This window comes from Bos taurus, chromosome 2, assembly GCF_002263795.3.
Source record: "Bos taurus isolate L1 Dominette 01449 registration number 42190680 breed Hereford chromosome 2, ARS-UCD2.0, whole genome shotgun sequence".
NCBI classification, from domain to species: Eukaryota; Metazoa; Chordata; class Mammalia; order Artiodactyla; family Bovidae; genus Bos; species Bos taurus.
The window spans coordinates 134,353,381-134,376,288 of record NC_037329.1 but is presented as its reverse complement, the minus strand read 5'-3'; the positions used below and the strand labels follow the sequence as shown (position 1 = coordinate 134,376,288).

The 22,908-nt window shown below is 57.2% G+C and overlaps 1 protein-coding gene and 1 long non-coding RNA gene across 2 annotated transcripts in view; one reads left to right on the top strand and one right to left on the bottom strand.

The window, feature by feature from the left end:
* The window catches only part of IGSF21 (immunoglobin superfamily member 21), a 280,582-nt gene that overhangs the window by 180,860 nt on the left and 76,814 nt on the right, over nt 1-22,908 (top strand). The window contains exon 3 of the mRNA XM_024983246.2: nt 9,263-9,384. Coding sequence (XP_024839014.1) covers nt 9,263-9,384 — 122 coding nt within the window. The remainder of the gene's footprint in view (nt 1-9,262; nt 9,385-22,908) is intronic.
* Nucleotides 15,679-21,617, bottom strand: LOC132343507 (uncharacterized). Its single transcript, XR_009492382.1, has 3 exons — nt 21,370-21,617; nt 20,208-20,266; nt 15,679-17,213 (listed from the first exon to the last, which is right to left on the bottom strand). It is a non-coding gene; the product is annotated as an uncharacterized lncRNA (long non-coding RNA).

Sequence of the window (22,908 nt, the reverse complement as noted above, 5' to 3'; positions counted from 1 at the left end):
TAAGCATTTTACAACGAAGGCAGAAGGAGAAGGGGCGGCAGAGGATGAGACGGTTCGACACCGTCACTGACCCAAGGGACATGAGTTTGAGGAAGCTCTGGGAGGCAGCGAAGGCCTCTGTGACAGGCTTTCAGGAAAACGGAAACGTTCAGACCTTGCTCCCACCTGGTCAGGGCATGCTGCTGTGCACAGATGTGCGAGTCCCTAGCATCTATCCAGACCCGTCCTGGCCCCACCGTTTTTTGCCCGCCGGCCCCCGCAGCGAGGGGTTTTAGGGTGACGTAGGAGACAGTAAGGGAGGACTCGGCGCCCCGTGTCTGGTGGGGTTTGGGGCCTTTGGTGCTTGGGTCCTGACTGTGGTTTTGCATTTGACTGGTTGAGCCGGGGGTGGGTGATGGCAAAGAGACAGCGTTGTCGGGATGGCGTTTCCTAGCCTGGCATTTCTCACGCACGTGCTCCCCTCACACTTGGCGGGATGGCGTTTCCTAGCCTGGCATTTCTCACGCACGTGCTCCCCTCACACCCACCCTAGCTGACGTCCCCTGTCCCCGGCCTGGAGCAGGGAACAGGGAGTGTAAACCGGGCTTCCGTCATGGGTGAGGCGGCATTCGTGCGCGCAGAGGGGCACACACACTGTGAGCCCACAACCCGACACGCAATCCTGAGCGTGCACACACCGTCTTGCTGACACACCCCCGAGCCCTCACGCTCGCCCCCAGGCATCTAGAACCACACGAGACAGTCTCACCAGTGCCGTGCTTTACACACACGTGTGCATCCTTCCACGCAACCCAGAAGCATGTAGATCCATCCACTCGCCCTTGCTGGCACACGTCCGTCCCCACAGCCCCGAATACAGGCTTTCTCACTTGCACTGGTGCTCAGTCACAGGAGCTGGCCTCCAGCAGCCCTGGGCACCCCTTGCGCCCACACCCGTTGCACACACACCTCCTCACACTTGCATAGGCTCCTGTCCACGTGCGTCAGGCCCACAGAGCCAGCTGCCGCCCCCCCTGCCTGCCATTCTCAGCTGCCTCCGGCCCGGGCCCGCCCCGCACCTCATCCCCGAGCTGCTGTCTGCCTTTGCACGGTAACCAGATGAGACAAGGCAATTTATGACACCAGCTGTCTCTGTCAAAACCGGATCTCCCACACGCACGAGGGGAAGCCAATTACCCCGAGCCCAGCCCTGCCAGAAGCCAGGGCTTGCAGGGAGATAGAGTGGGGGTGGGACCCGGCCACCCGGAGGGGCGTGGTGGGCGGCACCTGCTTTCCCTGGGAATCCGGCACCCTCCTCCTCCAGGCCCCGGGGGAGCCTGTCCTCTCCTCTCTGTGGCTGCCCCCTGCCCCCGCTCCCAGGGCAATGCAAGAGCAGACTCAGGGCAGAGAGCAGGTGGGCAGGGAGTCAAGAGGAAGAGTGGTCCAGGGTCACCATGGCAACAGGGAAGGCAGGAACCCTGTGGCCCTCCCGCTACACAGCGAGCCGCAGGGAGGCCGCGTCGCTGTCCCCTCTTGCTCTCCACTTCTGCTCTCCCTGCTCCTCTCTGAGCAGGTGCCCGCACCCAGCTCACATTTCCCTCTGCCTAGAATCCCCACTCCCTTCCTTGTCCCACCCCAACCCTTCACCCAACTCTACCACTAGCTGGGCCACTTCCTCTCTGGACCTCAGACTCGGACCCAGGTTCAAGTCCTCACTCCTCCACTGACAGCCTGGGCAGCCTGGACGAGCAGCAGCCCTTCACTGCCTTTAGTTTCTGCATCTGTACAAGAGATTTTGTTTCTATAGAAATATTGACCGAGAGCCCCCTCTGTCAGCAACTGTGCTCTGGGCGGGGGAGATACAACGCTGAACGAAATGAAGTCTCAGCCCTCCTGGGCTTCAGATTTTGCTGGAGGAGCTGGAAGACACCCACTGCAGACAGTTAAGTGAGATGATTCTTCACCGGTTCATAAGCTGCGTCCGCAGCAGCTGTCCCAGAATCAAGCATAGCTCTCGAAAGGAACTCAGTCAGTAAGCGAATGCCTGAACGCACAGCCGGCTTGGCCCCAGTGCTGAGGCTGACTTGATCTCAGCCTTTCTCCAGCAGTGTCTGATCTAGCGTCACCTTTGCGGTCCTCAGAGGGCGCTTTCTCCGCATAATTTCTGAGTGGTTGGATGGAGACATGTCTAAGTAGACTTCAGAACACTCCTTCTGTTGCTGACTCATTGATTCACTCCACAAATGTACGTTAAGGGCAGACCATGTGCCAAAACCTATGCTAGGCACTCGAGGTTGAGTGGGGTGGAGAGGAGACTTCCAGGTGCCAATCGCATGGCAGAAGTTTCTAGATGTGCTCTTCACGTTTTACAAGATGCTTTCACATATAGGCATTTCACAGGTTCTTTTTAAGGCATTTTTAACAACTCAGTCGTTTGGTCATGTACAACTCTTTCTAAACCCATGGACTGTAGCCTGCCAGGCTCCTCTGTCCATACAATTATCCAGGCAAGAATACTGTAGTGGGTTGCCATTCCCTTCTCCAGGGGATCTTCCCGACCCAGGGATCAAACCCAGGTCTCCTGCATCTCAGGCAGATGCTTTACCGGCTGAGCCACCAGGGAAGCCTGGGTCTGATGAACTTCTTACAGATAAGGAAATTGAGGCTCCAAGACTATTGGTGACTTGCTTGAGAGCCCAGAGCCAGCAGTGACAGCCCCCACGGGGGAGCTGAGCCTCCTCATGCTTGGCCCAGAGCTCTGGCCACCATTCATCACTTTCAGCGTCCCTCTCCCTCAACGACAAGCCTCTAGGGCAGCCGTGGCTCCTGCCCGTTCTAACAGCCTGGGAGCCGCCTGGAACCTGCTGGTGCTGGGATTTGAACCTGAGCCGGCCTGACTCCCGAGCCCAGGCGCCATCGCTCTTCCATGGCTAATCAGTTCATTAAAGCCCTCCTTGCAAACGCTCCCTCTCACTGCCCAGCCACAGAGACCTCAGCTGCACCATTTCCAGGAGAGCAAATTCCTTCCCGGCTGGAGAGGAGTTGGGATAATGTAGGCAGGCGATTTAAACAGCTGCGGTAAAATACACCAGTGGTTTTCACTCTCTGCCACCATTACACTTTCCAGCCGCGGCGGGATTGGCCCATAAGTGGGATATCAAGTTTATTACAGCTATTTCCAACCTGTAATTGGTTTTGCGGAACACAAAGAGGAGGAGGTTCGGGGTAGGGGGAGGCGATTCCCCCAACTCCTTTTTCTTTTTTCTTTTCTGGATGATGGCACCCAGGGACATTGGGAGGAGGCTAGAGTTGGAGACTTATTTGTTTTTCAAATGGAAAACCCCCGTCAGCCCCGCAGGCTCTCTCGCTGCTGGCTGGATTCAGTCCGTTTGCCACACTTTGGTGGCTGCACTTGCAAAATCAGCTCAGCCCGGCTGAAGCCAGATGTACTGGTCGGGGGGCAGTAGGGGCCCTGAGGCGGGGTCAGGCAGCCTTGGGACCCGGGGGCGGCTGCGGAACCTCGGCTGAGTGGGCAGGGCATGTGGAGGTGCGGCCTCCGGGGCCAGCTGTTCCAGAATCAGAGCATCTGGGCATTCAGAGTAGAAACGGCCCTCAGAGCTCACCCTGCCCCACATCTCTTCACTGAGCATTTCGGGAAACTGAGGCCTGGAAAGAGGAGAGATGCAGAGCGATTTAGAACCCAGGTCTCCGTTCGCTGTAGCTGATCATTCAGAGAACCAATACTAGCCGGGGTTCTTGGTCTTTCCAGATCAATAGAAATTGACTACAGGACAGACAAGAGACTCAGGCAAGGCTCCCCTGGGCCCCTGCTGCATCGGGAGGGAGAGAGAGCAAGTCACAGGGGGAGGGGGTGCTGGCGAGAACGGATCCCTCAGGTGGGCTGAGGGCAGGGGTGTGTCCAGAGGGCTGGCTTGGGTGCCCCCCCTGTGGCTTGAGTGCACGGGGGCATGGGGAGTTCCCTGTCTTCGCTCCCGGCACCTGATCTTTGCTCCCAGTTCTTTAGAAGTGGCAGTTGGTTTTGGGGGTTTTTTTTGGTCTTTTGTATCATTTGGTCCAGAATTTGCTCCCGCTGCAGCATCCACGCAGTCATGTCTAGTCCCACAGACTTTCTTAGTATTTTTGAGAAGTTTGTCCAGGTGGAAGCATGGCAGCAAAGGGTCCCGGGTCCCAGCCTGTCTCAGGATGGCCCCCGAGAGACAGCGCGTCAGGGGCACACGGGTTCTCTCTGGGGCATCACCACACGGATGGTCCCGCCACCTTCCCCGTGGGGCCTGGTCCTACCAGGAAGCCCCATCCGACCCAGGCGTGGCCGCAGCAGGCTGTCCTGAGGCCAGTCTGTGCTGTCAAGCAGCAGGGGTGGCTTCTCGGTTCCTCGTGGGGTCCCCAGGGCCTGGCACGTGGTGCGGATTCAACTCGGTTCAGTTGCTCAGTCGTATCTGACTCTCTGCGACCCCATGGACTGCAGCACGCCAGGCCTCCCAGTCCATCACCAACTCCTGGAGGCTGCTCAAACTCATGTCCATTGAGTTGGTGACGCGATCCAATCATCTCACCCTCTGTCGTCCCCTTTTCTTCCCGCCTTCAATCTTTCCCAGCATCAGCTCATTCGTGTAGCAAATACTTACTAAGTACCATGTGCCCAGCTCTGGGGGGCAGAGCGTGAACAGGGTAAATAGAGACCCTGCCCTCACAGAGTATATGTTCTAGAAGTAGCTCACATTCAAAGCCTGTTTATTGACTCAGTGAAAATCTGTTGAATGAATGGCTGAACACACAAGCCCGTCTCCCTCTGGAGGAAGGAAACCCCACACGTCTTCAACTCTCCAACAGCACCTTGTCTGCCCCTGCCAGCCTTGCCATCCTCTGTCCTGACTTCCTGGCCCCACCTGCCCTGGGCTCTGGGAGACTGTCTTGGAGTCTCTGCGACCAGCCTGCCACCCCGGTCCTTGCTCGGAGCCTCCTCAAGCTCTCTCTCTGGGCTGATGCAATCATACAAGTTCAGCAAGTTTCCGGGCCTCTGTGCTCTCTCCCTGCAAGCATGGACCCCTGCTTTCCATCCTCGGTGCCCACGTTGGCTTCCGGCTCCTTCCACCTGTCCCCCTCCCCAGGGCTGGACCCTTTCTTTCATTGACTGATTTTCTGCATACTCTGGCTTTTCAGCAAGCGATATTCTGCTCTTTAGCCCTGAAGAGGGAAAAGGGACACAGAAAAAGCGGTGACTAAGAAAAGTATTAGTGTTCATAACAGTTGGTATCTCCACTGACCACACACCAGGCGATCTGTCCCAGCCTTGTCTCGTTTAATCTTTCCAAGAAGATAAGTCGGGTTATCCCCATTTTACAGATGCGGGAACTGAGACTTAGGTGCTATAGCTTGATCAAAAGTACCAAGTAGTAACCGAAAACCAAGGATTCGACTGGTGTGGAGGAAGTCAGTCTAGCTTCTTGCTCAAGCCTCCCATAGGAGGGACAAGCAGCCTGAGACTAGGTGCTCCCAGAAGAGGGCCCACCTCCTCCAGGAAGACTCCTGCGATTGCCCCTTCCTCCAAAGAAAGCCTCAGCTCCTCCGTGGGCCTCAGATGACACTTGTCTAATGCTTGTTGCTATAGCCGCGGTCTCCCTGGCTCTGGCCTCTCACTTGGCCGTGGGCTGTGCTATCTCCCATGATACACAGAGTCTGAGAGTGAATTTCGAGTCCGTTACTTTCCTTTACCCTCCCTGAGGCTGAGGAAGACTGGCGAGGCGGTGGCAGGGAGCTGGGACAGCAGATCCCTTGGGTAGAAGGAGTGAGTGCTTGTCTCAGGCTGCCAGTGTAACCACAGCGGCCAGACACAGCCCCAGAGAAAAAGATGTAAATAGAAGGAAAAGAAAGCTAGGTGCGTCCTTGAAACTCCCCGTCCCACAGCCTGAAACAGCGATTTATGACTCAAATAATTCTTCGGTGTTTTATCTGGGGTGTGTGGGTACATGTGAGTGTATGTGGGGTGTGGGTGTATTTTCCCAGCAATAAAAACCTCAGTCCCGGAGAATAAATTTGAGGAGACAGTTTTACTGACAGATTTTTTTTACCCTCCTTTGTATAATAAAAAAAAAATGGAGTGAAATTTGAGATTGGGACGACAGGGCTGCCACATTTTAGGAGGAGATAAAAAAAGCAGCGCCTGAAGGGAGGTGAGGCTGCAAGTCAAATGGGCGGGATGCCTTCCACTCTCACGGCTGTAGCAGAAAGTTCCTCACACCTCCGCTGGCTTCTGGCATTTTCCCTCCTAACGAGGCAGCCGCTGAGGGTAAAGAGAAGGGCAGGGAGGCGTTTAGTTCATTCACAGCCCTTGGCAGCCTAGCGGGTGGCGTGTGAACCCTGATCTGGGAGCCAGCACTCCGCCAAGAGCTCGGTGTGGGACCTCGGCTGCATCACCTTGCCTCTCCAAGCCTCAGTTTCCTCATCTGCAAAATGGGGAGGTTATGGTCCATTCTGCTATATGAAAAGGGAGGGACTTCAAGCAGATTTCCCAACCTTGGATCAGATAATTCTTTGTGGGTGGCGGGGGGAGGTTGTCCTGTGCCTTGTAGGAGGGTTACAGCTTCCCTGCCCCTGAGTTGTGACAACCAAGCCTGGCTCCTGACATCGCCAGATGTCCCCGCGAGGAGGCAGTAAAATCGTCTCCCAGTTCAGGGCTCTGGTTTAAAGGCACTTTGCTCCTCTCCCTCCGCCGTCTTGATTCCCCATTTGGGAAGCTGGTGAGAGGCGAGGGGAGAGACCAGGGATGGGACAGCCTGGCTCCTGATGGCCCTGCGTGCTGCCTGCCAGTCGCTCAGCCCTGTCTGACTCCTCGAGACCCCATGCGCCGCAGCCCGCCAGGCTCCTCTGTCCATGGGATTCTCCAGGCAGGAAGACTGGAGTGGGTTGCCGTGCCCTCCTCCAGGGGATCTTCCCGACCCAGGGACCGAACCTGCGTCTCTATGTCTCCTGCATCGGCGGGCGGGGTCTTTACCACTAGCGCCACCGGGGAAGCCCTGCACCGCAAGCGCCGTCAAAAAAGCGTGAAGCCCCCGGGGAGGAAGCAAGTGAAGTGTATGCGCTGCGGATGAGTCTGCAGGAGACACAGTGGTGTGAGCTCGGAGAAGCCTTGGAGTGGCAAGTCACTGCTGACCCCTCTCGGGGTCCCGGAGCTTGCGAAGGTGTTGCCGTCACTCTGAACCCCGCCAGCCAGGGCTCCCTGGAGACCCCAGCACTGCAAAAGGACTCCTACTCTCACAAACTTGCAGTTTCAGGAGGGTGATCCATACTGGCATTGCCTGTGCCTGGCACACAGCTGGCACTTGATAAATGCTGGCTGGATTGAACTGAATCTCTGTTCTCTGAAGTGTTAGCTGCTCAGTCATGTCTGATTCTTTGCAACCCCATGGGCTGTAGCCCACCAGGCTCCTCTGTCCATGGTGGTTCTCCAGGCAAGAATACTGGAGTGGGTTGCCACGCCCTCCCCCAGGGGATCTTCCCCACTCAGGGATCGAACCAGGTCTCCTGCATTACAGGCAGATTCTTTACTGTCTGAGCTACAGGGAAGCCCCCAAACCAGCAGCAAAACCACCTTGGCCAGACAGATGTGGTCCAAATCAGCTGGGATCCAGACGTGCCCAGGGTGGCCCAGCTGTGCCGAGGCCGGTCCTCCCAGGGAGGTGGAGGACCCAGTGCTGCCTTGGCTAGGCTGGGCGGCAGCTTTCAGCATCTCCCGCATCCCTGAAGCCCCTTGGAGAAACCCCATCCCTGGCCGCCACCCTCCCAGCCCCCTCTCCTGCCTCCAGCACACAGTGCCGCAGGGAGTTAATTCCACTTCTCCAGGACCAGGCATGAGGCCTCCCCGGTCGCAGGCTGTTAGCACGGAGCCCAGCTGAGTGGTGAGAGGCTGCAAGCTCCCGGCCTATAATAGAGTTGCTGAGACAAGCGGAAAACTGCAGCCGGGTAAACAGATAAATAATTGAAACAGTGACAACACGTACCTTGCTGCTTTGTGGAGTAACACTTTCATTAGCGGGGAGCAGCCCGGCCCTGGGGGTGCGGGCAGGCGGGCGGTGGGATCAGGGCACGCTGGGGTCCAGCTTTTAATCAGCTGTGAGCAGCTGGGCACCGAGCAGCCTCTGTCTTCCAGCGGGAGCTTTATTGCCACCTCCCGGGAGCCCCTGCCTTCTGCGGCCTCCGTGTCCCTGTGTGAAATGGGGACCTCGTGCCCTCCCTCCTCGCCTGTGCCGAGGGCAGCCGGAGGCAGGCAAGCCCCCCACCGTGTCGTCTTCTCTGCATCCCCCGTGTCAGTCAACTGGGTTCCTCCCAGGCTCCCCCGGGTTCCTTGGTCTCCAGACAAGTCCCTTCAATCAGAAGGAGCTTGTAAACAGAACCTGAAGCTCTGTGCCTCCTCGGCCCTCAGGAGAGCTGAGTTCTTTTGCCTACCAGGCCCTCCCTAACGAAGTCCTCATTTCACTGACTTCACTTACTCTCCGCCCCAGGTACTCTGAATAGGCTCCTTTCACTGAGCACGCGAAGTTCTTTCCCACCCCAGGGCCTTTGCTGCTGCTGCCCTTTCTGGCTCGAGAGCCCTCCCTGCGGGTACCAGGCTGACTCCTACTCTTGCTTCAGAAGACAACTGAGACTTTGCTTCCTTCAGGAAGCCCTCCAGGGTTACTCTGTCTGCAGGCTGGGTGCTGCCCCGCCTGTGGACTCCCTTGCTATTCTGGCCCTCCCCCTTGTAGAATTTATCAGAAATTGTTGCCGCTTAGCATTTTGAAATTATACGAGATCTCAGCCCAGGGGGACTGCTCCCCGATCCCAGTTCCTCTCCTCTCTTCCTGTTCAGCCTGTTCCACCTTTTCCTCTCTCTTTGGGCAAGGACGGCTTTGGGCCAAACACATTTACGGTCTCTGCCCCAGGCGGGGCAGCGCCCCAAGCTTTGGTCATCATCTTGGCAAGGCCGATCGGTGGGATCACCAAAGTGGCCTCACCTGGTGCCCTGGGACGAGCCCGAGAGAAGGGTGGCCCTGCTCCTGCTGAACTGTCGGGCCTCAGGGAGGGCCTTGAGTTCAAAGCCTCAGCCTGTACATCGTCAAGTGGGGACGGAAGACCCGGGAGGGTAAGAGTGACGCTCACGACACCTCCCCCAGAGAGTCCTCCGGGGCTGCCTGCCTCTCCACAGCGTCTCGGGAGCCCAGCCTCTGCCTCAGGAAAGGCGGTGCTGGCTGAGCGCTCACCCCGGCTCCTCTGTGCTGCGTTGCAGGTGACGGACGGCGGCACCATCAAGCAGAAGATCTTCACCTTCGACGCCATGTTCTCCACCAACTTCTCCCACATGGAGAGCTACCGCCGGCGCGAGGACTTGGTGTACCAGTCCACGGTCAGGTGAGGGCCGCGGCCGCGGGGCGGGGGGCCGCCTCGCCAGCCTTCTCACGCCCACCCGCAGTGCCCGCGGGCTCGGGAGCGGTGTCTCGGGAGGACCCTCCATGGGCTTGGAAGGCAGAGCTGGGGCTCGCTGCAGGAGAGGGGCCCCTTCCCGAGGGGTCATCCCCTGGACGAGGGTGAAGGGCAGGGGTCAGGGGGCCGCTCGGCCGCAGGGAGTGGACCCTGCACGTTGGCCTCCCGGGCACTCCTCCAACAGTCCCGCAAGGTGGGGTTCTCCAAACCCCGTTTCCAGGTGAAGACTCTGAGGTCCAGAGAGGGTGAGCAAATAACCAAAGGCCACACAGCCAGGAATGCCAGAGACAGGAGGTGAACCGGCTGCGCCGGGTTCAGACCCCCGTGGAGCACGTTCTGTGGTTTCCCACAGGCTTCAAACTTGGGAGGGAAACAGACCCTGAACAACCAGACCCGAGGTCCAAAGCAGCACCAGGATGGGGAAGGAAGAGCCCTTGCGGGTGGAGATACTTAGTATTTCTGCACCTGCCCCCTTTGCTAGAAGACTCTAAGGTAGCGGATCCCAGTCCAGGCCCTGCCGCGTTCCCATCTCTCCCTAAAAAGCCCCATTCCTATTTTGGCACTCTGATACTTTATATTTGCTGGGTCCCGCTCCCTTTGATCACCTGGTAAACTCCTCGTCAGCCTTCAGAACCCAAGCGAGCAGGTCCTCGGGCGTGACACGTCCTTTAGACAGTCCCTCACCCCAGCAGAGCTGACCTTCCCCAAAGTCAACGGCCGCGGCTCCTCCAGTACACCCCCCACCGCCAGAGGGGGTCTCACTGCGTTAGTGAAGAGACGCTTCGGCACTGGGCGTGCACAGTTTTACACACACAAGTGTGCATGCTTTCTCACACTGCATAGCCAAATGCTTTGCCTGGTTGCTGTTCGGTCACTTAAGTTGTGTCCAACTCTTGGCAACCCCATGGACGGCAGCACGCCAGGCTTCCCTGTCCTTCGCTGTCTCCCAGGGCTCACTCAGAGTCATGTCCGTTGAGTCGGCTCTGCCTGGTGGCCAGGCAGGAAGTGGCAGTCTGCTCCCAAGCTAGAGGACAGCTTGCCCTGTCAGGCCTGGCAGGAGACGCTGCCTGCTGACTCGCATGCTGCAAGCTGACTTGCTCTATGCTTCGTGGGGAACCTACCACATCCCTGCTTAGTGTCTTATTCCTGACCCACCAGGAGGATAAGGCCCCACTCTCCTTACCCAGGTTTTTCAGAAGGAAAAAGCGGTCTCCCCACCACCTTGTATCCTCAGCTCTCAGCACGAGGCTCGACACACAGCAGGTGTACATAAAAACACCTCGTATCCTCAGCTCTCAGCACGAGGCTCGACACACAGCAGGTGTACAATAAAATGTGCAAATTGAGCGGACAACCCTAGCACCCTCCTTGGCCCTTTGGGCCTCAGTTTCCCCACGGGTAAAATTAGAAAATGGGACAAGAAGATTGCCAAGGGCAGAGCCAGTCTGCAGAGAGAATCTGGCCTGTGGGCCTTCCATGCCCGCTTAGGTAAGAGCCGAAGGTGCGTGTGCTCCCCTGGAGGACCCTTCTGGGTGCTTCCTTTGGGATTCGTGTCAGGAGCTCAGACTGAGCATTTATTGGGTGAATCTGGTGAGAATGTGGACTCCAGAAAGATGTACAAGCCGCCACACAGACGCCTTCATCTATCTATTTATGATTTCTCCTGCACCCACCTCCAAAAAGAATTTGGGTTATCTCTGAGCACACCCAAGACAAGCAGGCTGGGCTTCCCAGGTGGCGCTCGTGGTAAAGAACCCACCTGTCGATGCAGGAGATGTAAGAGACATGGGCTCAATCCCTGGATTGGGAAGGGATCCTAAAGCATGGCAACACTCTCCAGTATTCTTTCCTGGAGAATTCCTTGGACAGAGGAGCCCAGTGGGGTACAGTCCATGGGGTTGTAAAGAGTCAGACACGACTGAAGCAACTTGGCACACATACACGCAAGACAAGCAGGTTACCATCAGAACGCAAAGAAAAAGGTGAAAACTCATTTTGGAGAAGAAAACATTCTGGGCGGCACAAGTGATCGCACCAGTGAACGTCTGGATCACCCCAGGCTTCCCAGAAAGCGTCCCCACCCGCCCCACCCCGCCTGGTGCCCACGGCCTCTGAAAACAACAGCCCCTGCATCCCGTCACTGTCAGCCCCCCACCCACTCCTGACTTCCCTCGTGGCTCAGCAGCAAGAGCCCGCCTGCCAATGAAGCCGGTGCTGGAGACACCTGTTTGATCCCTGGGTTAGGAAGATCCTCTGGAGGAGGAAATGGCAACCCACTCCAGTATTCTTATCTGGGAAATTCCATAGACAGAGGAACCTGGCGGGCTACCCTCCATGGGGTCACAGAGCTGGACACAACTGAGCGCACACACACACACACACACACACACACCTGCTCCTAGAAGTGTGGGTTCCAGAGTAACTCCCTGCCTCTGGTTTCTGAGCCAGGAAGGAAACTCAGGGACTGTCCGAACATCCCGGATGCCCTCCATCTCACGCATCCAGATTGCAGCCCTGGCGTCCAAAGGCCTGGTTCAAACCCCAGCTCAGCTACTTCCTGCTGAGTTACCTTTGACCACAAGGACCTTGACCTCTCTCGGCCTTGGTGTCCTCACCTGTTAAAAGGGCTTAATATGGTTGGTGTTGACTTAAAAAGCACGCGCAGTGTGCGAGCTGCAAGTTAAGTCTTACTCGGGGCACCGTGAGGGCTGCAGCTCTGGGAGACTGCGCCAAAGAGGAGGGGGAGGTGACTCTGGTGGAGGCGGTGTTCGTGCAATCAAGCACTTATCTCACTGAAGGTTTTCTGCTCGTCACGAGGGGCTGACGTCACCGTGAAGGGATTTAGTGCTTTTCCAGATATGAGGAGGTGCAAGGATTGGACTCATGAAATCAGTTCCTGAAAATATCTAAGTATTTAAAGATCTGTTCCACATCCTGGAACACGTGTGTGCTGTGTGTGTGTGAGCGTGCATGAACGTGCAAGTGCTCAGTTGCATCCGACTCCTTGCGACCCTGTGGACTGTATCCCACCAGGCTCCTCCGTCCACAGGATTCTCCAGGCAAGAATGCTAGAGTGGGTCACCACTTCCTCCTCCAGCGGATCTTTCCAACGCAGGGATGGAACCCGCACCTCTGCGTCTCCTGCTCTGGCAGGCGGGTTCTTTACCACTGTGCCCTCTGGAGCACAAAATGTCTCATTCCTGCTGTTTACCCTGAACTTCCCTGAAGGCGTGTCGAAGGTCAACAGCTGCAGCTGCACAGGATTCCGTCCCCACAGAGGCAGATGCCAAGTGCCCTTGGCAAGCGCCAAGTTGGCACTGACATTGCCTTAAACAGTCGTCGTGGGGTTTTGGTGAGACTCAAGTCTGATGGCCTGAGTTCTAAACCCGGCTCCTCCAGCCCTTGCTGTAGTGTAATCTCTCGGGGTGGTAACTCTGTGCCCAAGTTTCCTGATCTCTGAAAGGGGACGACAGGAAGAAGCTCCCAGCAGCCCCGCGAGGCTCTCACGAGTTAGTAATCCCTGTAAGTGCAGCCCCAGCCCCAGAGCCGTGCATGTCTGCTGTTAGTGCCTAGAAAAAAGCCTCTGCCTCACCATTAAAAAAAAAAAAAAAGCTGCCACCTTTTTCTTAATCTCATAAAGCTCCTTATGCACACTCTTTCCCTTAATCATCACTAACGACACCTTGACCGCAGCAGGTATTGTTCTCATTATTATTTTCTATGGTCCTGAGTTTACAGATGAGGTTGAAATTCAGTTCGGGACTCACCCAAGGGTCCCCCACTGGAACAACATCAACTTGCTCAGACCCCAACCCGTGTCATCCTAGCCCTCCACCGTGCAGCCTTCCCTGTTTTACAAATGAGGAAACAGAGGCCCGGAGGGGAGGAGACTTGTCCAGGGTCACAGACACAGCGCAGTCGTGGCCGGAGCTCACTTCTTCCCCAGGCTTCTCCCAGGACCTCAGGCACCAGGGGGGTCTCCCAGGCCGAGAGAAGCAGAGCAGGGGGCCACAGGGACGGGAAGGAAGGGGCAGACCCTCTCGGGTCTGATCTGATTGTGGCCTCGAGGCCACAGAGCAGCTGTGCTGGGAACCTGCTCCTCAACCTGCAGGGCTCATTCAGGCTGTCGAGGGGCAGGGGCTCCGCATTCACATATAAATGAAGATATTTGCAAATTAATGCGTCTCATCTAGAGAGAGTCCCAGCTGCACAGCTGTGTGGGCCGCTTCCTCTCCAGCAGGGAGAGCGGGGTCAGAGGAGGCTGAGAAGATGAACCAGAGTTGGCAGAGAGCAGTTCCTGGGCGGCCAAGGGAGCCCTAGGGACTCCCAGAGCTTCTCTTGCCACCGGTGGGGGGCCCCGAGGGGTGGGCGCTGGGTGGGGTGCCAGGGCTTCTGTCCCAGGTGGGGGTGCAGGTATAGGACCCCAGTTCATGATCTTTTGGGCAGGTCACCGCCCCTCCCAGGACCACCCCCCCACCGTAAGATTCCAGGTATCACATGCCTTTCTAGTTCAGAGCCTCAGAGCCCAGAACTTCCAGCTTGGAACTGACAGCAATTTACCCCTTCAAAGAAAAAAAAGAAAGAAAGTGAAGTCACTCAGTCGTGTCCGACTCTTTGTGACCCCATGGACTGTAGCCTATCAGCCTCCTCCATCCATGGGATTCTCCAGGCAGGAATCCTGGAGTGGGTTGCCATTTCCTTCTCCAGGAGATCTTCCCAACGCAGGGATTGAACCTGGGTCTCCCGCATTGTAGGCAGACACTTAACCATCTGAGCCACCAGGGAAGTCCAAGGGATATTTAATTGAGCACTTCTAAGAGATGGCATGATGCAAGATGCTGGGGATCCAGCGAGGAACGAGAAAGACTGGCCTTTACACTCATGGGGAAGACCGAGCGGAAACAAAAGAAGCAAGACGACTATAAACGTATCGTGACAAGCTCTACAAAGTCTTGAGTCCAGTGACAATCCTGTGGTGGGGGAGCCGCTTGCAGGGTCAGGAGGAGTAAGGTGCTGGGGTGCCAGGCAGAGCCTCCCAGGATGGGCGCCCTGGGCTGAGACCTGTGGGCTGGGCAGGAGACGTCGGCGGTGGGACGAGACGGGTGTGCAGACATTGGAGCCCAAGTGCCGGGGCGTCTGGGGACAGCCTGGCCAATGACCGGCGGGCGGTGTTGGAAGCAGCACCACACTCTTGCACCTCAGGTGCGGCTATTCCGACACATCTTCCCCACTGTCCACGCATTCCCCAGCTGGACCAAGGCTCAGCTTCCCCCTGGAATAAGCTCCAAGAGGCATCCGTGTCACCTCCCTTCCCCCTCCATCCCCACTCTAGGTCCAGCCTCCCAAGTAAGCCACCGGCTCCCAATCAATTCCTTGATTCCAGTTCTGCCTCTCAGGGGCCACTAAGTGGGGACAGAGGATGTCAGCGACAGTCCCACCTGCTGGCCTCCTGCACGTCCATCCATCCTCCCCACCCGTCCTCCCAGGCCCGGCCTCAGACCCCGTTCACCTGTTCCATCAGCCGGGCACAGGCGGACAGATGGGTGGCTTCCCCTACCGATGGGGAGATTGTGTGGGCAAAGCACGTTAATCCCTGCAGTGCGTGGCCATCCCCAGATGGCAGTCGTGACCTCCTTGGAGGTCCCGGTGAAGCACAGCAAGCCTTCCCTGCCCCTGCTCCCCCCTCCACAGGGCGCCCCCTCCATTTCCCGAAGCCCTCTGTGGTCCCTGTCCCATGCCATCAGCCCAGGGTGTCTCCAAGAACACTGAGCAGGCTTCACCAGCCCTCTTTTGTCCATGAGGGAAATCTAGACTCAAGGGGTCAAGAGTGTGCCCTTCCCATGCCTGGCCCACCTCCCTTTGCCAAGGCCCTACTCATCCTTCAGTTTCAGCTGAAATGCTGCTTCCTCCAGGAAGCCCTTCCTGACTGCTCAGGCTGGGGCATCTCCCCGGTGTCTTTCCACCCTCAGCCCACCCCCCACCTCCCTGCCCTGACACTGGGTATTCAAAGTGCCTCCCGCACTTGACTGGAAGTCCCATGAGGACAGGGATTGGGGGTGATGTTTTCACTGCTGTCTCTCCAGCCCCCAGCCCAGCATCCCCTGAACAATTTGTAGATAATTGCAGAGTGGATGAGTTAGTGGTGGAAGGCAGGGTGGATGTCTTCCACTAATGCTCTCCCTGCTGTGGAATAAACTTAGGAAGATGGAATTCAGGCTTCCGCACCTTTCCCCAACATGGGCATCATTTATTTATCACAAAGGAATCGAGCGATTGCTGCATGTCAGGGATGGTGCTGGGGATAAGATGGTGAACGAGACATAATCAGATCTGCTCTGGTGAGCCTTGCAATTCAGGGGGTGAGAAGAGACAGATGGTAAAAATGTGTTTGAAAGAATAAGGAAAATTATCTACAGTTGGTGATGACTGCATGAAGGCAATAAGGGAAGGTGATGGAGAGGATGAGAGTCAGGGAATACGTGAGGGGGAGCGTGATACAGGGTCTCTCACGGGAGACGACACCTGAGCCGGGATCTGTAGGGTAAAAGGGAGCCAGACAGGTGGGGTGGAGGTCGGGAGGGCATCTCAGGTCAAAGCCATGGCAAGTGCAAAGGTCCTGAGGCGAGAAAGAGCTTGGCGAGCTGCCAGAGGACCAGCGTGGCCAGAGTTCAGGAGCACGGAGACACATCGGCCTTTCTTCTCTGCGTCCTGGAAGCCAGGGGAGGTTAGGGCCCCATGTGGTGTGTGTCGTGTGACGCTCACCCTGGTTGCCAGGCGGAGGGTGAGTTGGAGGTCCCAGGAGAGGAAGACAGTGCAGTCACTTCTTAAGTCTCAGGACTGAAATTCCATATCTGAGCTAAGTTAGGAGAGGGAGCGGGACCCCTGCCTCTGGCTGGCCGGGGCCAGGAGGCAGAGGTGGGGCTGGGAGTCAGCCTTCTCCCTGGGGTCTGATGTCCATTCTCCATGAACACTTTACGGTGTGCCGGTCCCAGAGCCGCCCCCCAGCCCCGCAAAGCTGCAGGAGGTTGAGAACAGCTGGGAAGGTGGAGCAGAGCCAGGGGGCTTGGCGCTGAATGTGAGAGCACAGCTACACCTCCTAATTCATATTTATCGGGAGGGAGGTGTGGGAGACATCGGGTAAATGCAAGAAGAGCCGGGAGGATTGAGGATGCGAGAAGAAATGCCACTTCCTTTATTACTCGGAGAGGCATGTGTTCACGTATCCCCTGGATAGCTCGTATTGAGCATTTGCGGCTTCCCGGCACGGACGTGGGGGCGCGGTGCTCAGCGGCGGGCACGAGGCAGCCTCCGCCTCCGTGAGCTTAAAGCCTGCTCCCCCGCCCCCACCCCCACGAGCCCGTAATCTCCTCAAGGCTCTGCTCCCTCCTTTTCATCTCAGTGACCCCAGAGCCTACTTGGCATTTAGAGAGGAACTATAAATATTTGTGGGATGAAAGGAGAGAGGAGATAAAACATGGAGATAAATAGCGAGCAATTCAGGTGGTCAGGTGATGGCCGTCGCGGGGAGGATGCAGATGTAATGTGGCGATGAATCAGAGATGGGGAGACTGGGTGAAGGTGGCGTTTCAAGCGGCCCTTGAAGCGTATGTAGGTTTTTTAGACAAAGGAGCCCAGGATGCTGCAGGTGGAGGCCACGGTGTGTGCAAAGGCCCGGAGGCAGGGAGGGGAGGGCTGACGTCTAGTGAGGCTGCTCTGCGTGGGCAGACGGAGGTTCCCAAGTCTCAGCTCTCTGGAATCTGCTCAAAGGAAAAAACAGAGCTGGTTTTTAAATAGACGCAGTCACTATTGGGTCCCAGGAGAAGAGAAGGGTTTGCTTCCCTTTGAAGTGTTCAGGGTCCCTTCTGTAGTGTCTGCTGTTACCAGACCGGGCAAGCTCCTCCTCCGCTGTTGGTACCAAGAACAGTGTGCTTTGACCCTTGGTGATTTGCAAGAGTGAATTGGGCAGCTCGCCTCCCTCTATCGGGGACCACACGTCTCTTGTCTCGAGGACATTCAGAACCCGTGCTGCTTGTTCAGGAGATGGTCCTTCATTTCTTCATTCATTCAAGCACTCAGCAAGCACACGCTGGATCCCTGTTATGTGCCGGGCTGCCCTACTGTGCGCTGGGAGAGCGGATGAACTCAGATCCTGCCCATTCAGAGTCGTCAAGGTCACATCCAGTCCTTGACCTGCAGACCCACGCCTCCCTCCCACCCCGAAATCTCCCATCCAGGAATTCGAATGAGCCAGAGTGATGTTTCAAGGAGAACCTTGAGCCCTTTCAACACTCTTTTCGTAATGGCTGCCTCTGAGCCTCATCAGAATTGAACACCCCAGGTCTCCAGCCCCAAGGAGCAGCCGGGTCTCCAAATCAAACCCAGGGATTATTTTAGGAGTGGGGGCTGCAGCCCGCCTCCCAGGGAATTTTCAGCCGAGTGCCTTCCTCTCAGCCCACCACGGCCCAAGGAGAGGCTGCCGGTTACCTCGCCTGAGCGCAACAAACCCTCGGTGGTGGTGGCGGCGTCTACACCACGGGCCGATCAGCACTCCACCTACATTAGGGTCACCTTGGGAGTTGCTTAAAAATATCAATTCCTGGGCCCCACCAAGATGGCATTTGATTCAAACAGCCTGGAGCAAGGCCTGGGGAAGCAGTCTTTTAAAAAGTCTTCCAGGTAAAAGACGTTGGCAGCGAGGTTGGAAAGCTCTGCTGCACACAGCTCTTCCCATCTGCTCCGATGTGCAGACAGGGCCAAAGAATTCCACAAGAAGCGGCTTTAGAATTAGCTGGTGCAGATAATTCTACTTGCTGCCGGCAGCCTTGGGCGACAATGTCCTAAAGCCCCCAGGGGCAAGACTTGTTTGGATTAAAGATGCAAGCTAGCTGGAGCAGCCAGGGACCTCCCAGTCCAGGGTGTCCTCCCAGGCACCAGCCATTCCCAGAGCCTCAGGGGTCCTCACCCCCAAATACCACGCGTTGTCCATCAAAAGACTGAAGACAGAAGTTTCTCAGGCAGTGGGGCCTTGATTGGGAGTGGGGCCCCGGAACAAGATATTCTTGCTATAGCTTCCCAGGATTTACCCAAACGTGGAGGGAACCCATGTTTCCTGAGCCAGAGCTTTCACTGAACCCCATCCCAGACCTCCCACCCTCAGAGCATCCGTCAGAGAAGAGTTCTGGCCCCGCCCTCTGTGTCAGGCCCACAGGAACTGCTCTTCAGAGATGCCCGCTCTCAGCCACCCCTCCCGGGTCCCGTCTCTTAGAGCTCGCCGCTCCCTTCTTTGTCTCTAGATCCTCAGCGCCTGACACAGGGGCTGGGATGAGAGCCCAGGGCCTCAGTAAATGTTTCCTGAATCAATAGGCTGACAGGTTATCCAGATATGGAATGATCATTTTAGACAATCAGCAAAAACTTTTTTCCCATCCATCATCATGTTTAACCACTGCAACCATCTCATGGAGTGCAGATCTCAGGCTCACTGGATCCTGTTTGTACAGACGATGACACGAAAGAACAGAGCGGGGCGGTCACTTGTCCAAGGTCACACAGCTTGTGCATGGGGAAGCTTGAGTTCCCACCCAAGCTATGGCATTCACAGGGGCCCTGGAGCCACAGTAGGCCTCTAGACCATCAAGCGCAGGCTTATCCAGTGAACAGTTAAGAGTGACCAGCCCGTGCCAGGCCCCCTGGCAGGCGCTGGGGATTCAAGCGACTTAGTGACAGTGGGTGACCTGTGTCTTCATCCTGACACATACATGAGGTCACACACGCATGCTGGCACACAGCGGATTTGCGGTCCCAGCCGCTTGATGCCTCCAGGTACGAAGCTGCCAGGGTTAGTCATCACCTTAAAAATAGATGCTGCCTGGCAGTTCCTGGCCCCTCGACACCCTGGCCAAGGAGACCTACTGACGCCCGATCCTGGCCCCAGAAGTGCGACTCCCAGTTCTCCTCGGCTGCCTCCACCGGCGGCATCAGTTCCGTGCAGCTGCTGGGAAATCCATTTAGGCGAACATGCTTCCGCGGCTCTGCCCACGTCCCCACTGAGCGTGACAGCGCCCCCGCCCCGCCCTGCTCACCCACCCCGCCCCCCCCGCCCCCGCCACTGCTCCTGGTGCTGACACGAGTCTCCCCTCCTCTCCTCCAGCGGCCGTCTGGCCTTCTTCACCTTTTTGAAGCCCAGCAGTGGGTGCAAACCCAGCCCTCCCCAGCCCTGTTGCCCCCACGCAGAATCAGTGCTACTGACGGTTCTCCAGGAACATCCTGTGCGTGGCATTCAGCTCTCCTCAGGCCAGGTCGCAATCATCCGCTCACACAAACCTGCCCCTCCCTACCCAGCCGGGGCGGGCCAGCATCGCTAGCACATGGTGGAGCTCAGGATGCTGCGAAGGACAGGTCCTGCCTCCTTTCACTTCCCACCATTAGAGGCTGATCTTCTCGTTTCTTGAATTTCCGTCTTTTTTTCTGCTTCCGTGGTTTCCCTTTCTTAGCATGACCTCCTCTTCTTTACTTCAGCTCCCCGTTCCTCTCTCCCGCGCGGGGGCTCTGCCCTCCCGTTCTCTGCCGCAGAGTACAGGGGCACACACACAGGCACAATACATTTCCCTCTCCTCTCCCGGCACGTTCTTGCCTCTCTTGGCTTGAAGCCCCTCTGGGGCCCCAGAATCTCCCCAGCAGCACAGACCCTGGGTCCCAGGGCTCCGGGTGGGTCCCCACCCACCCTGGGGGTGCGGATCAGGGGTGCTTACCGGGGATTGGATCTTGGATTAGTGGAGACCTTAGGTGCAGTGACCGAGGCGGACGTGCTCTGTTGAGCCCACAGTTGGCACGGATCAGCGTGCTGCACCAACATGCCCTCATTCTCTGTTTGTCCCCGGCCCACTAGGCACCCCTGGGACCCCCAGAACGCACCCTTCTCACCAGGTTCTCTGCTGGGGAGGGAGGCGCTTGCAGAGCTGTCTGCTGCCCTCTGGTGGTGCACTCGGGTATTGCAAGGAGGGGGCCCTACCTATGCTGCCCCCGCTGGTGCACTCGGGTATTGCAAGGAGGGGCCCCACCTATGCTGCCCCCACCCCCGCCCCACCCCCTAATCAGCGGGGATGGGTCTTCTCCCTCAAGACAAGGAACTTCCTTTCTTCACCTCTAAGACCTCAGTGTCCAACACAAGGTCTCAGTAGAGATCTGTTAAATTGATGAAGTGAGGTGAAGTGAAGTCGCTCAGTCATGTTCAACTCTGCTACCCCACGGACTGCAGCCCGCCAGGCTCCTCTGTCCATGGGATTCTCCAGGCGAGAATACTGGAGTGGGCCGCCATGCCCTTCTCCAGGGGACTTCCCGACCCAGGAATCAAACCCAGGTCTCCTGCATTGCAGGCGGACGCTTTACCGTCTGAGCCACCAGGGAAGCTGACAGGTTCTCTAAATATGGAATTATTTCAAACGGTCAGCACAACTTTCCCATCCATCATTATCTTGAACCCTATGGAGTTTAGATCTCAGACCCTCTCTATGGGGACCAAGCTCAGCCCAGAGAAGGGAAGTGACTATCCCAAGAGCTGGGAGAGCTTCCCTATCTTGCAGAACTTTCCCCCTCTGGGGGACTCCCCAGGCAATGGGCCTGAGCCCCTATGCCAATGGGACCTGGGTCAGGGGAGGGGTGGGGGACAGAAGGGTAAGAGAGTGGGGGAAGTGGAAGTGTCAGTCACTCAGCCCGTGTCTGACTGTGACCCCATGGACTGCAGCCCACCAGGCTCCTCTGTCCATGGGATTCTCCAGGCGAGAACACCAGAGTCTAGCCATTCCCTTCCTCAGGGGGTCTTCCCAACCCAGGTTTCCTGCATCGTGGGCAGATTCTTTATCATCTGAGCCACCAGAATCTGGACGGGGCAGGCTTTGGCAATTTGCCTTTTACCAGGGGCCTTTCAGAGACAGTGTCTTCATCCAGAATCAACCCCGAGGAACTGCAAGCCCGGCGTCAGGCGGCACCCATGGTGGGGGGGCAGTGACAAAATGCAGTTCTGATGACGGGCTGCTCGCATCACGGTCAGGGAGCGCCCTAAGTGTTCATTCGCCGTTAAAAACTGTTTCTTAACTGAAGACCTCGGGGGACGGGCTGCTCGCATCACGGTCAGGGCGCGCCCTAAGCGTTCATTCGCCGTTAAAAACTTTCTTAACTGAAGACCTCGGGGGACGGGCTGCTCGCATCACGGCCAGGGCGCGCCCTAGGCGTTCATTCGCCGTTAAAAACTGTTTCTTAACTGAAGACCTCGGGGGACAGGGTGAACACGGCCGGTGAGAACCTTGTCCCCATGGAGCCGACATTCCTGGGGTTTTGCCGGAAGCACGGGGTGCTCTTGGAGGCCTGGATGGCAAGATGAAGCAGCCACACCAAGGCCAGGGAGTGAGGACTCCAGCAGAGGGGAAACAAGGGCCTGGGCTGGGAGCAAGCTCCACGTGACAAGAAGAGCGGAAACGACCCCAGAGAGGCTGGGTTGATGAGCCCCAGGAGGAGGTGGGAGACCAGGAGGAGTCAGCAGCGGCCAGATCTCGGGAGCAGCTTCTTGAACCTGACCTTCCCAGCAGTCGCTTGTTCCAAAGCAGATTCTCCTTCTGCGGGCCTGGGGGAAGGGCTCAGAGCCCGTGGCTCCAATCACCCCCCAGACGAGGCCAGTGCTGCATCCAAGGTCCACGTCAGGAACATCCGGGGACTTGACACACTCCTGATGCCCAGGCCACGCCCCGCTGGTCAAGCCAGAACTCTACGGGCTTGGAGGGGAAGGTGGTGGGGTGGAACACGACCGGGGCTCAGCTGTTCAAAGCCCCTAAGGTGATTCCCACAGGCAGGCAGGTCGAGAACCGCTGCTGTAGAACATTCTGGGTCACGAGAGTTTGAATTGTATTCTGGAGGCCATGAGGAGCCCTCGAGGTTGATCTTGCCTCTATGTGTGTGTTTTTGAAAGATCCACCTTAGCTATTGGCGAGGTCGTGAAAGCGGAGGCTGGGAGACCCAGGAGGACAGGTGGCGATGAGCTGGCTAGGGTGGGGGTGGGAGGGGGGAACGGGCGAAGAGCGAGCAGGACTTGCGGACAGACCGGAAGTGGAGGGACATCGCAAGAGAGGATCTGGCGCTGGTGTCCGGGGCCAAGACCCCACATTTCAGTGCAGGGGCTCCTTCCTGCCGCGTGAGGACAGGCAGACCAGCTAGGGCTGCGTGTTGGGTGCAAAATTCGGTTCTGATTGGACCAGGTTAGACATGTCTGTTACCACTTCCCTGTAGCTCAAATGGTAAAGAATCTGCCTGCACTGCAGGAGACCTGGGTTCGATCCCTGGGTCGGGAAGATCCCCTGGAGGAGGGCATGGCAACCCACTCCAGTATTTTTGCCTGGAGCATCCCATGGACAGAGGAGCCTGGCGGGCTACAGTCCTTAGGGTTGTGAAGCGTCAGACACG